Source organism: Manacus vitellinus, unplaced genomic scaffold (assembly GCF_001715985.3).
Source record: "Manacus vitellinus isolate BGI_N305 unplaced genomic scaffold, ASM171598v3 scaffold_27_pilon, whole genome shotgun sequence".
Lineage (NCBI taxonomy): Eukaryota > Metazoa > Chordata > Aves > Passeriformes > Pipridae > Manacus > Manacus vitellinus.
Window position 1 is genome coordinate 8795806 of NW_021940039.1, and position 11273 is coordinate 8807078.

At 50.6% G+C, this 11273-nt stretch overlaps 1 protein-coding gene across 1 annotated transcript; it reads left to right on the forward strand.

The window, feature by feature from the left end:
• Window positions 1-201: 201 nt before the first annotated feature.
• LOC103759661 (TNF superfamily member 15) lies at window positions 202-7635 on the forward strand. Its single transcript, XM_029960593.1, has 3 exons — window positions 202-578; window positions 6825-6873; window positions 7568-7635. The coding sequence occupies exons 1-3, from the start codon at window positions 381-383 to the stop codon at window positions 7633-7635; spliced, it is 315 nt and encodes a 104-aa protein (XP_029816453.1). The 5' UTR covers window positions 202-380.
• The last annotated feature ends 3638 nt before the right edge of the window (window positions 7636-11273 follow it).

Here is an 11273-nt window from a genome sequence, read left to right on the forward strand (position 1 = left end):
TCCCTCTGCCATGCGGAAAAGCTTTCAAGTCTCTCCAGCCCAGCAGCAGGGTTTATCCTGGTTCCACCCACCGGGACTTTCCTGGCTTCCTTCAGCACTGAGAGAGGGGGGAGGAAAGGGAAAACAAAAAAAAAAAAGCGGTGGGGAGGCAGGAGCGGGCAGGGAGCGCGGGGAGCCGCGGAGCTCCCGATCCCCGCGCTTGGGTTTCTATTGTAGGCGGCGCATTCCTCGGGAGGGAGGGTGTGCGTGTGTGTCGGTGCCTTCCCACACTCGGGGCAGCTCTTATTTAATGGGGGTCTCCATGCAGGGCAGACGCCAGAGGAGGTGTTGCCGTCCCCGGCTCCCAGCGAGGAAGAGCATCTCGCCCGGCCGGAGCTGCCATGGAGCCCGTGGTCCAGATAACGCCGGAGGCAGCGGCTCCCGGGATCAGCCAAGGCTCGGGGATGCACCTCAGGAAGGATTTGAGGAGGATACGGTGCGCGGTGCTGCTGTGCCTGCTCTCGGTGCTGGTCCTCATGCTGCCCATCGCCTACCTGCTGGCCGGGAACCTGCGAGCGCCCAGCTCCTGCGGCAGCCAGGTAAGGCACTGGCTCCTCATTCCTGCCGGGAGGAGCGCCCTGCGCCCCCACGGCTGCCTTTGTTCGGGTCTTTTAATTCTCTTTACGAGTTTCTCGTGTTTAAGGGAATGCGTGAGGCTCGCTGTTACGTTCCTCCTTCCTTACGCTGAGAAAAACCGCCCGGGATAAATCATATTACTGCTCAGAATTCTGGGATTCTGTGATTCAGACTTTTTAACTAACGGTTCCTGTTCTTGTCTTAATTTCGCTGAGGTCACAGTACAATGCATGACTTTAAAACTTTTGTTGGCATGCTGCAGGCAATGCTTCAAAAACCACTAGTTGATGTAAATCAGTGTCTCTCCACTGATTTCAGCCAGATTTTCACACTGTGGCTCATTTTCCTCCCTTCTTTGGGGTTAAATCTGAGACTTCCCCTGCCGGTGTCTGATTTCAGCTGACCAGGCTGTGATGTCAGTGGGTCAGTCACCCATCACTGGGCTGACAGTTCTTGTGTGTTATTAATGCAAACTTCTGCAGAGATCTGATCTGAGACAAGGAGCCTGGCCCTAAAATTCACTCCCTATTTTTCACTCTCCCTTAAAACTCTCTCTGGATCCAGGGGTCTTCTCAGCTCTTCTCCATTGACAGCTGCACTCCCTTTGCTCCCAGCCATGCAAGTTCATGCTGTGCTGCTCCTAACACTCTTTCATGCTGCTCCATCCCTTCTGGTGCCAGTCTGCAAGTGCCCATTCCCACGGGACACTGTGAATTCAGCAGGACTGTGCCATGCTACCTGGTGCATGTATGCCTGGAGAATTTTACCCTTAACTCTGAAATCCCCCAGCTAATCAGTGTGCTTGCTAGGAGCTTATTTAGGATAAAAAAGCAGGGTTAGGAAGAGGCCTCAAAGGCAGGTTTGTAACCTTGTTTAGTCTGGGGATGTTTAGGGGGTGTGAGAGCCCTGCAGGGATGTGCCAGCCCCTGGTTGACCCTGAGCTCGTTCCCCAGTGCAGCATCCTCTGTGTTACCTGGTTCTACCTTCATGCAGCCTTGTGTGGCACCTCTTCTGTCCTTGCCTGTGTGAAATGTGTTACTGCCCCAACCCTGCCACTGCTTTTGAGGCCAGTGGGTGCACACGAGGTGAAGAGCCTCAGCTGCACCGGGCTTTGCTTGAGGTTGTACAGAGCAGAACAGCTCAGCCTTGAACAGAGTGAAAGAATAACAAAGTGTGAGCTCGTTTGATCAGTCTGATGCGTTGCTGGCTCTTGATCCTGTTGGCAGAGTTAGCAGAGAAAAGTATTTTTACCAGTGGGCTTGGCTCCTTAAGGGGAAGAGCACAACGTCAGCCCCGAGCACTGCTCCAGCCCGGGCTGCCCTGGTGTCACATCCACTCGTGTGCACTCAGCTATCAGCGTGTAACATTCCCACAGTGATGTAACGAGCTGATGAGATGACTTAACAACCCCTGTGAGTCCCAGGGAGGAAGAGGAAAGTCATGGGGCTGGCTGGGTGCCCGCTGTGCAGTGGGAGGAGCTGCCCCTCAGCTGGCTCCTGCCTGCTCTCAGCTTTTCATTCATTCTCCTGTGTTCTGGCTCTACCATCTGTGTTGTCCAGCAGGAAAGGGCAGGTGGGTGGATTTTCTCACCTGTGTGGCTTTGTCTGTAAAGTCCCCAAAGAGCCATGTCACACACTGAACCCAGGAGCTGAGTCCTGCCCTTCCAGTCCGTGGGAATGCTTCTTGGGAAAATGTCTTTTTGGATCTCCTTCTGCATTTGGAGAGTTAGAATTGGATTGTTAAATGGCTCCTTCCCCATGTGCTCCATTGATAGCCCAGACCAGGACTATTGGGACCAGATGTGTGTGTCAGAGCTCTCTGTGGCACTGGTTTTGGGGTGTGGGTGCCCTGGGCATACTGGGACCAGTGGGCAGACCCCAGTTTGCCCCAGATGAGCGTTGGTTTGCTGACCCTCACAGCAGAGTGCCCACGGGAAGAACCCTCTGACTGCTGCAGGACTAGAGCTCAGCCCACACATGCTTGGACTGTCACCTTCTTGTGCTCTGGGGACAGTCCTGGGAGGAGGGAGGGACTCAGCATGTGAGAAGAAAACATAGTAAATTCCTGAGTGAGTCCTTCCTGGAGCAAGGGGAGGAGAAGGGGAGGTTTGTGCAACAGGGGTGTGTTTTTCCTGGCGCTCTGCCTGCGGGGTGAGGCAGTTTGGTCATCTCTGCCTCTGTGTGGGTGCACATGGTGTCACCTCCTGCCTCTGAAGGGATGCAAACTCACCTTTCCCCTAGAAATGTCCCTTTCAGGAAAAAGCAGGGCAAGTTATGTCATTACAACATGTGTGAGCCACCAGTTTTTCCGTCTGTTATGGTACAAGGAGCCTTGGATGAATAATTCAAGTTTGATGATGGTTTCCCTGGACACCTTCCAGGCTCACTGCACTGCTCCTTTTGGAAAGAGAAGTCACTTTCTTTTATGCTCCAAGACAGAGTGAGGTGAGAAAATAGAGTTCTTTAAATAATAACACATGGCTTGTGTAATTAGCAGGAAAACTATATAAAGGCTCTAGTGGTGCCCTTCCAGAGGAAGGCCCAGGAGTGCTGCTTATCCTTCCCCAAAAGGAAGCCAAGTTTGAGTCTGAGTTCATAAATCTCTCAAAGGAGCAGCTCAGCAGCCAAGAGAATCTCTGGCTGCCTCAGCAACCTGCTCAGCTGGCCCAGGAAAGCAGAGCATCCAGTCCTGTGGCCTGGAAACAAACTTGGGTTTATTTTCATGGCATCCTTGGCATGTCAGGGCCACAAAGAGAAATTCCAGAGCCTGTCCAAAGGGCTGCATGTGGACCTGTGTGCCATGTCTGTGCCATGGCAGCTTAGCAGTGGAGAAGGGGCTTGAAAGTCCCAGCAGCTCCACCTGGATCCCATCCCAAAGGAAGTCAGAAACCTGGCAACAAAGCTTAGAAAAGATCCTCCCACATGGGAAAGAGACTCTGAAATGGCTTCCTGATGTGTAGGGATGGAGAAATGCCTGGGGAGGAGCAGGGAGTGTTGTCCCTGGATGGGCCCAGGTGTTGGGGTTCCCCTCCCAAGAGCAGCAGTAAAACTCCTGAGTGGCCACTGCTGCTGGATGCACGTGGTCCTTGTGGGCACAGAAGGCCAAGAGTATGTGCCCTGGGTCCAGACTTCCTCTGGCCACTACTGTCCAGCCAAAATGTTCTTATTGAGGTCAGTTTTTACTGGCACTGGACAGGTCCCTACCAAAAACACCCAGCCCAGGCCATGCAGCATCTCTGGAGAGAGCAAAACTTGGCTCTGTGTGCCACCTATGAGCTGTAAAATAGTGTCCTGTGCTAAAACTGGAGTGGATGGAGGTGCTGGGCATGTTTTGTTTATTAATGCCTCTGCCTGAAGTGCCAGCTGCTTTTCCCACACTGTTCTCTGATGGATATCCCTGGCCCTGTCCAGAGGTTCAAGAGCCAAAGCACAGGAACAGGGGATGTTCAGCCCTTCTTTTTGGGTTTAGCAATACCTGGGTATAAATGCACTGGGGCTTTTGGACATTCTTGACACCAAAACCACCTAGGAGTGGTTTGCATCCATGCCCTGAGGGTAACAGCTGCCTGTCCAGGATGTCTGTGAGTCAGCTGGAAGGTGGGATTTTCAGCATCACTCAGGGCTGGTTGGTCACTCCCCAGTAACCAAAGGGAAAATCAAAGCAAGGCTGTGAACTTTTCAGCAAGAAAGGAAAAGAGAGAAAAGCACTAATTGTGTAAATGATCAATTGTCTCCTGCTGCTTAGCTCTGTTCATCATCAATGTACAACATCTGTGCCTGTTTGGGACAAGTATTACTGACACCTTCTCATTATGTAGCACTGCCTGGTGCCAAAACATTTTCTCTAAGAGATTTCTATTTTTATCCTTATCAGAAAGCACAATTAGGAATAAAAAGACCAGCCATGGCTTTGCCAACAGCAGGATAACTTCCCACCTTGCAGCACCCTGCTCTATCTGCATCCCACTGTCCTTTAGCATCTGGGAAGGAGCTCCTGCACCTGGAGTTTCCATCTGGATTTCTTTGGAAAGAAGTAAATTCAGGTTTAAACAGAACCATTTTGTTACCTCTTACAAAGAAGCAGGATTCTTCTCGCTCTCCTTCCCATTTTCCCACCACCTCTGTTTGTATTGCAACATCCAAGTTTATCTGAAGTACGTCAGCAGAAATTAGGCTTCAAGTATGCAAACAGTTCCCCAGAAGTTCCAGACTGAAATGTAGGTTTGTGGTTGATTTGCAGCTCCTTGCAGTACTTAGCACTGCTAGAAAATGTGTCACTTGGCCACTCTGTAGGAATTCTCACACAAATAATGGTGCAAATGTACTCATATTTGCATCCATGTGGCTGAAAGCAAGGGCAGAGCGTGAGGGAAATCCTCAGTCCTGATCCTGAGCTTCCTAGCAGGGGAAGGACAAAGTCACCTGGCTGTGACTGTGTCACATCAACAGCCCAGACAAGTTTAGGCACCACAGCAAGCAGGACCTTGGAGAAAGTCCTCGGGCACAATGAAAGGCCCTGACATCTCCCTGACCACACCACAACTCTCCCTCAGCCCTACCCTGAGCTCTCACACCACCACCTCTGCCAGAGGGCATTTCCAGCAGAGCAGGAGGCTGTGGGGTGATGTAGTTGTGTGCAGGTGGGCAAGGCTGTTTTCCTGCTGTGTTTTTTTCCCAACACACTGGAGCAACTATTGCAGAAATTACAGTTTTCTGCAGGAGCACACGGATGTTTACTGCTGATAAAACCTCAGATTAGCTTTGGGTTTACCAGAGTAGCCAGCAGTCCCTGAACCCAGGCAGCCTGCTTCTTCTTCCACAAACATTCTCCTTTCCCCAGCTAATATAAATTATCTATTTTCTACTTCTCCTCTAACATAAATCACCTATTTTCCACTTCTCCTGCGGTATTTGAAGCTGTGTGAGACACAGCCACCAGCAGACAGCTCCAGCATCTCCATACTAATCCTGTTCCAACCTGCTTATTAAAAATGCATCAAACCCTTTGCTGCAAGCTGGCCAGTGGCAGTTTATTCAATGTATTTTTGGGAACTGTCCATAAACCAAACCACAGCAACCCCGTGGGCTCTGACAAGTGTGGTGGGGGTTCCCAACAGCCCTGGGAGTCAGCCCTGAGCTGGCTGCTCCCTGCTGTGCCCTGGGGTGGCACAGGGGATGCCCCTCACTCCCCAGGGAGCTGGATCCAGAGCCAGCATCCCACAGCAACCTCCCTTTGGAGCTGGCACGTGGTTGTGAGTCAGGAGGAGCAGCCCTGGCAGGCGTGTGCCAGGCAGGCAGCACAGCCCCTGGGAACTGCTCCACCTCAACATCAGAGGCACTTGGCAGGGCCCAGGGCTGTGCCCTGCAGGAGGGAGTGCTGGGTGTGCTCAGCTCTAGGAGGTAAGAGCTGAGGGAGGATGAGCCACCCTGCCCTCCCCTGGCACAGTGTCAGCGAGCTGCTGAGCTCACCCTCTGCCAGCTGCTCTCTCAGACCTGCTCAGCTCCTCTCTGCCTGCCCAGCAGGTCACCCAACATCCAAGGCAGGCCCAAGCAGCACATCCACAGTCTGAAATCACACAGATGCAGGAAGTGGCACCGACTGCCATGGTCCAGTTGGCGAGGTGGGGTTGGGTCAAAGGTTGGACTCAGAGGTCTTTTCCAACCTGGCTGACTCTGTGTGTGAAAAGCAGGTGTAGCTGATGCACCTCAGTTAGTCTCTTTGTTATGGATGAACCCAGTAAAGGCTCAGACCTGCCAGGTCTTGAGGCAGGGGAGCATTGCCCACGTTGCTCTGCTTGCTCTGCCTGGATTGAGGGACAGGAGGCTCTGAGCAGCAGAGGAGCTCCAGCAGTGCTTGGTGGAGTCACCATCCCAGAGGAGGGCTGGCAATGCCTAATTCCCACTGCCCACTCTGCTGGGCCTCTCCCAGTTTTGCCAAGGGCTCATCCAGACTGGAGTTTAACAAATCTCACCCCCAGAAGCCCAGGTCCTGTCCCTGGCACCCTTTCAGAGGTGCAGTTTCAAACCTACAGCAGAAATCTCTTTCAGTGAAGCAAAACCTTGTCAGGGCTCCTCACTTTTCATTAAAGCTCTTGGTGAACTCTCTGACTTGCTGTAGCACATTCCATTTTCTGGGATAACTCAGACAAGCCCCTTTGTGGAGGTTCCTCCTGGAGCCCTGAGCTAACTGCTGGTAAATCTCTCCTGCAGGTCCCAGAGGAGAGGGGCTCCCTCTTTCTGAAGCAACGGGCAGTAGATGGTAAGTTTGCCAGACCTTTCCCCCATCCCAGCACCTTTGGATACAATCCAAGAACGCTGCTGCCTCCTGCTCTCACCTCCCTAATCCCTCCTTCCAAACAACCAGGGCAGCCAGAGGCAAACGTGGGTGACAAGATGCAGGGAGGTAACTGGGGGCATAGTGGGTGAGCATGTCTAACCCCAGGGCTGTGCTCTGTCTGTGCAGGCACAGACCTCTGCTGCAGCTCTGTGGGATCAGTGTGACCCCCTGAACATGCAAAAGCAGGAATCTGGGAGCCCCTGCATGCCAAAATCTCATCCACGTTCACCCTCCGGCAGCTCTGACAAACTCACTCACTGCAAAGGGGTTTTGTCACCTCAGTGGTGTCAATAAGAGATCACAGCAGATAACTCCTGACTCCCTGTGGAAATGAAAAGGGCTTGCACACCATTCCCTTAGTGTCATCATCACCACTCACATCTTGTTGACTTAGGAAAAGGTTCTTCCCCCAGAGGGTGGTTGGCACTGCCCAGGCTCCCCAGGGCAGTGGGCACAGCCCCAAGGCTGCCAGAGCTCCAGGAGGGTTTGGACAATGCTCTGAGGGACGGGGGGGGATTGTTGGGGTGTCTGTGCAGGGCCAGGAGTTGGAGACTCTGATTCTATGACTTGAACAGCAGCAAACAGCCTTACACCTCTTTTTTTCCCTCTCCCTCAGTTACAGACACACTTTCCAGTGCAGAGAAGCCCCGAGCTCACCTGACAGGTAAATTTGTTCCAAACTGAAGCCTTTCCTGGGGGGTCTTACAGATGTTGTGGTGCAATAACCTTGTTCTGCATGGATCTGATAGGATCAGGTGTTGCAGGGAACAGGGGGAAAATAATCATCAGCTTTGCCTTGCTGACAATGACAGACTGAGTGCAGGCTGTGTCTGTAGGAAAGGGCCCACAAGGGAGGTAAAGGACAGAAATGTCACCACTTTACCAAGCTGTTTCTTCCACTGAATGAGCAGCTCTTGAAACTGAGCTTAAATAAGTGCCTGATATCCCAGAGATCTGCTGAATCCCCTGAGAAAGGCAGGGGAAGGAGCTCAAGTGAGCCCTTGTGGAGCAGTGAATTGGCAAGAACTACCAGATTTGTAGCATAATCAGGTCAAATAAGGCCAGTTTTAGACTTTATTTTTCTGCAAGGCCTGACTTGAGTCACACACACCATATTCCCATCAAATCCCCCCCTTTCCCAGTGAGATCATCTCTAACACACTTCAGAGCAAGCAAAGGGAGGGTAATGCCAGGTTGAACCCTCCAACCCCTTCTCTTGTGTTAGGAAGGTGGCATCACAAAGCCCTATTGCAGGGTGGGCTGTCATGTCTTTCCAAGGGGCTTTCAGGCCTTTCCAAAGGGTTGCCATGCCTTTCCAAAGGGATTCCATGCCTTTCTGAGGGCCTGCCAGCATCTCCAAGGTCCCCATCTCCCCACCTCATCCTTGAGGGCTGTCACTGCCCTGAGACATCCCCCAGCTCCATCCTCACCAGCTCGACCCACCTGGAAAATTCAGGCATTAGCAGAGAAGAGAGGAAAGTGCTGGAGGATTTTCCAGCTGACCTGAGGCAATTTATACCTCCCTAAAGTCCAGCTCAGTGCAGAGACTTCCCCAAACCCCTGAGTGTTGCCCCAGGATGCCCTTTCCAACCTGAAGCAGGACATGGTGTGATCCTTCACACAGACCCACCTCCAGGGTTCAATCCATCAGTAGTTCAGGGCTGATTCCTTTCCCAGCAGAGTTTTCTTTCCCTAACCCACAAGCTCCTTCCTGATGGTCCCCACCCCTTTGTCACAGGGCATTTCCAGAGCTCCAAAACTGACCTGGCCTTGCCCAAAATCCCATCTTTGCTCAAGTGCACGTTTGTAGGAGCACAAGGAGCACGTCTGCTCCAGTTTCCAAGGGGGACCCTGTGGCAAAAGAGGTCCAGAGGCTCCTGGTGCAGTGACCCAGAGGAGCAGCCAAGCACTGCTCTGCTCAGGGGAACTCCCCTGGGTTGCACAAAAGCCCAGTTGCCACAGGGAAGCACCCAACAGTTTTCTTCAAGTTTCCTCAGGCCCCATATTGACCAAAATTCCTTCACCATCATTCCCAAGCAGCCTCCCTGGGTCTGAGCCCATCTTCTCCACCTGGTCTTGTGACATGGTCACACTTGGCCACAGCCAGGAGCACAAAAAGAGACAATTAAGGGGATTTTATGTCTCCTTTCTGTGCAGAAAACCCACAGCCAACCCACTGTGCTGTGTAGGCATCAGGGAATCCAATATCCATGGATTTAACTTTGACCTTTCCTTAGCCCAAATGTATTTCTGGTGCTGTACCCTGTGACAATGAGTTTCCAAGCTTAACAGCACATTGTATTTCCTGTTATATTCAACAGAATTTAACAGAAAACATTTCCTGTTATATCCAGCTTTTGTGCACAATAATTTATTGGGTTCCACCCTGGTTTTCTTTTCTCAGAAATCATGACTTGTCCTAGAAAGAGTAAAAGGAATAATTATTCCCCTGCTCTTTGTTACATTCCTGCAGCTCAGGTACCATTCTCAGAGTGAAAGTGGGAGACTATAAACCCTCACCTGTAGGAAATCTTCTCCAGATCTCCCTTCAGTCTGTAATTTTCTAGTTTTAGGGACATATTTCTGAAGGTAAAAGCAGAGGAGTGAGGGGAATGAGAAGCAGCCACAGCACTTCCATGGGAATGTGTCACTGAATTGGCATCAATAACTCAATATTTTGCTCTCTGTTCTTTATAATGAATTTTCCACCTGATTTTGACCTCTTTAACACACACTGAGCATTTTGAACTTATCCAAACTGACAACAAGGTCTCCTCTCCCTGGGAGGTTGTAACTAGTGAGGAATGGCAGGAGCTGTGGGAATACCCAGCTCGGGCTCTTCTCCATCCCCATTGAGGTATCCTTGGTTCTGACTTCTCCATCCCTGCCATCACCCCCTCTCCACTTATCTGGTTGCACTTTGGGTCAGGATGAAGACCAGCATCTCTTCCTTCTTGTCCCCAGCCTGTGGCTCAGCTGGGTGACCTGTGCTGCAGAAACTCCATCGGGTTCCTGGCTCACACTCACCGTGTGCAATGGTACCTAAATACATCATGAAATCTGGGGAGAGCATCACCTTCTGTTCCAAAGCACCTTTTAAGGGCTGTGTTAAGTTCTCAGGGCATGAATTTGAGCAGTAGAAACCCTGTAGCCACAGGATTTTGCTGTACACATTGTGCAAGGCTCAAATCTCTTGCTGAGCCTCAGAGCACAGAGTTCAGGGTTAGACTCTCACACTGGGGAGGGCTCAGAGTTGTAGAAACCCTCCAAGTTCACTCTGCCACAAAACACACCCCAAATATGACAAGCAACAGGAATTCTCCAGCCAGAGACTGAAGCAAAAGGGATTTGGGGACAGGAAAAGTAAGGAATGCCAGAAATTTATAGTGGAAGGAACTGTGGTAATGAATCCCTTATCAAAAGCAGATTTTACTTACCTCAAGAATTAGCACAACAGGTATGTTTGCAGGAAGTGTAGCTCCATAATTTATGAAATCAATAAATAAATGGCAAGTGCAAAGTACAAGTGCTGCTAGAAAAGGATCTGTATAAAGGCACTTGGACATGTATTTCAACATTATATTCAACTTGAGTATGTATTGTACCACTTGAACATGTATTTTTCCTCTTGACCAGCACTGAAAGAATGGGGCAAATTAACTAACATGAAAATAGAGAGCTTCAATAGAGTGCGATTTATCCTAAAAAAGGAGGTTATAACTGTTAAACCTGCCTAATTCTCAAAGTTTTGAAATCATGTAGTTCATTTGAGCTCCTCTTAGTTATAAGGAATGCTGAGGAGTTGTGTGTCATCAATATCTGAAACACATCATCTGCACAGACAGGAATATTTCACAGGCAGCTCCTCCTCTGTTTCCCCCCTCCAAAAAATTCCCAAGATGGAAAAGAGCCCAGGACATTTTCTGGAAATATTCTGAGCCTTCTTATCTCAAACAAGTTCTCCTCTGCTGTGAGTTGCTCTCTGATGTGTTACCCCAAGCTCCTGTAAATCTTAGAGTGACTCCAAGCTCCTGGAGCTCCTGCCAGGACTCAGAGGTGGATGAGGAGGAAGGCAGACCACAACTACTTTCTCTTTTACTTTCTTTTATTCTTCTCCTGCTGTATCAGGCAAAGTTCTATTGGTTCTAAACATCATAGTCCTTACAATACTTCCATAATTTAGCTTGGCTGGCTCCCACCATCCCTGTGGGTGTTCCCACACACAGAAGCACTCTCCCTTTGTTCTTTGCCTCCTGGGGAAAGATCAGAAAGATTTGATACTTCAGCAGCACTGACAGGCAGGCTGGAAAAAAAAGGGCATT

Bases quoted from the DNA above. Each gene is read 5' to 3' on its own strand.
- LOC103759661 (XM_029960593.1), top strand. From the start codon at position 381: ATGGAGCCCGTGGTCCAGATAACGCCGGAGGCAGCGGCTCCCGGGATC. The intron at 579-6,824 runs GTAAGGCACTGG...TCTCTCCTGCAG, and splicing joins CCAGCTCCTGCGGCAGCCAG to GTCCCAGAGGAGAGGGGCTC. The intron at 6,874-7,567 runs GTAAGTTTGCCA...CCTCTCCCTCAG, and splicing joins GAAGCAACGGGCAGTAGATG to TTACAGACACACTTTCCAGT.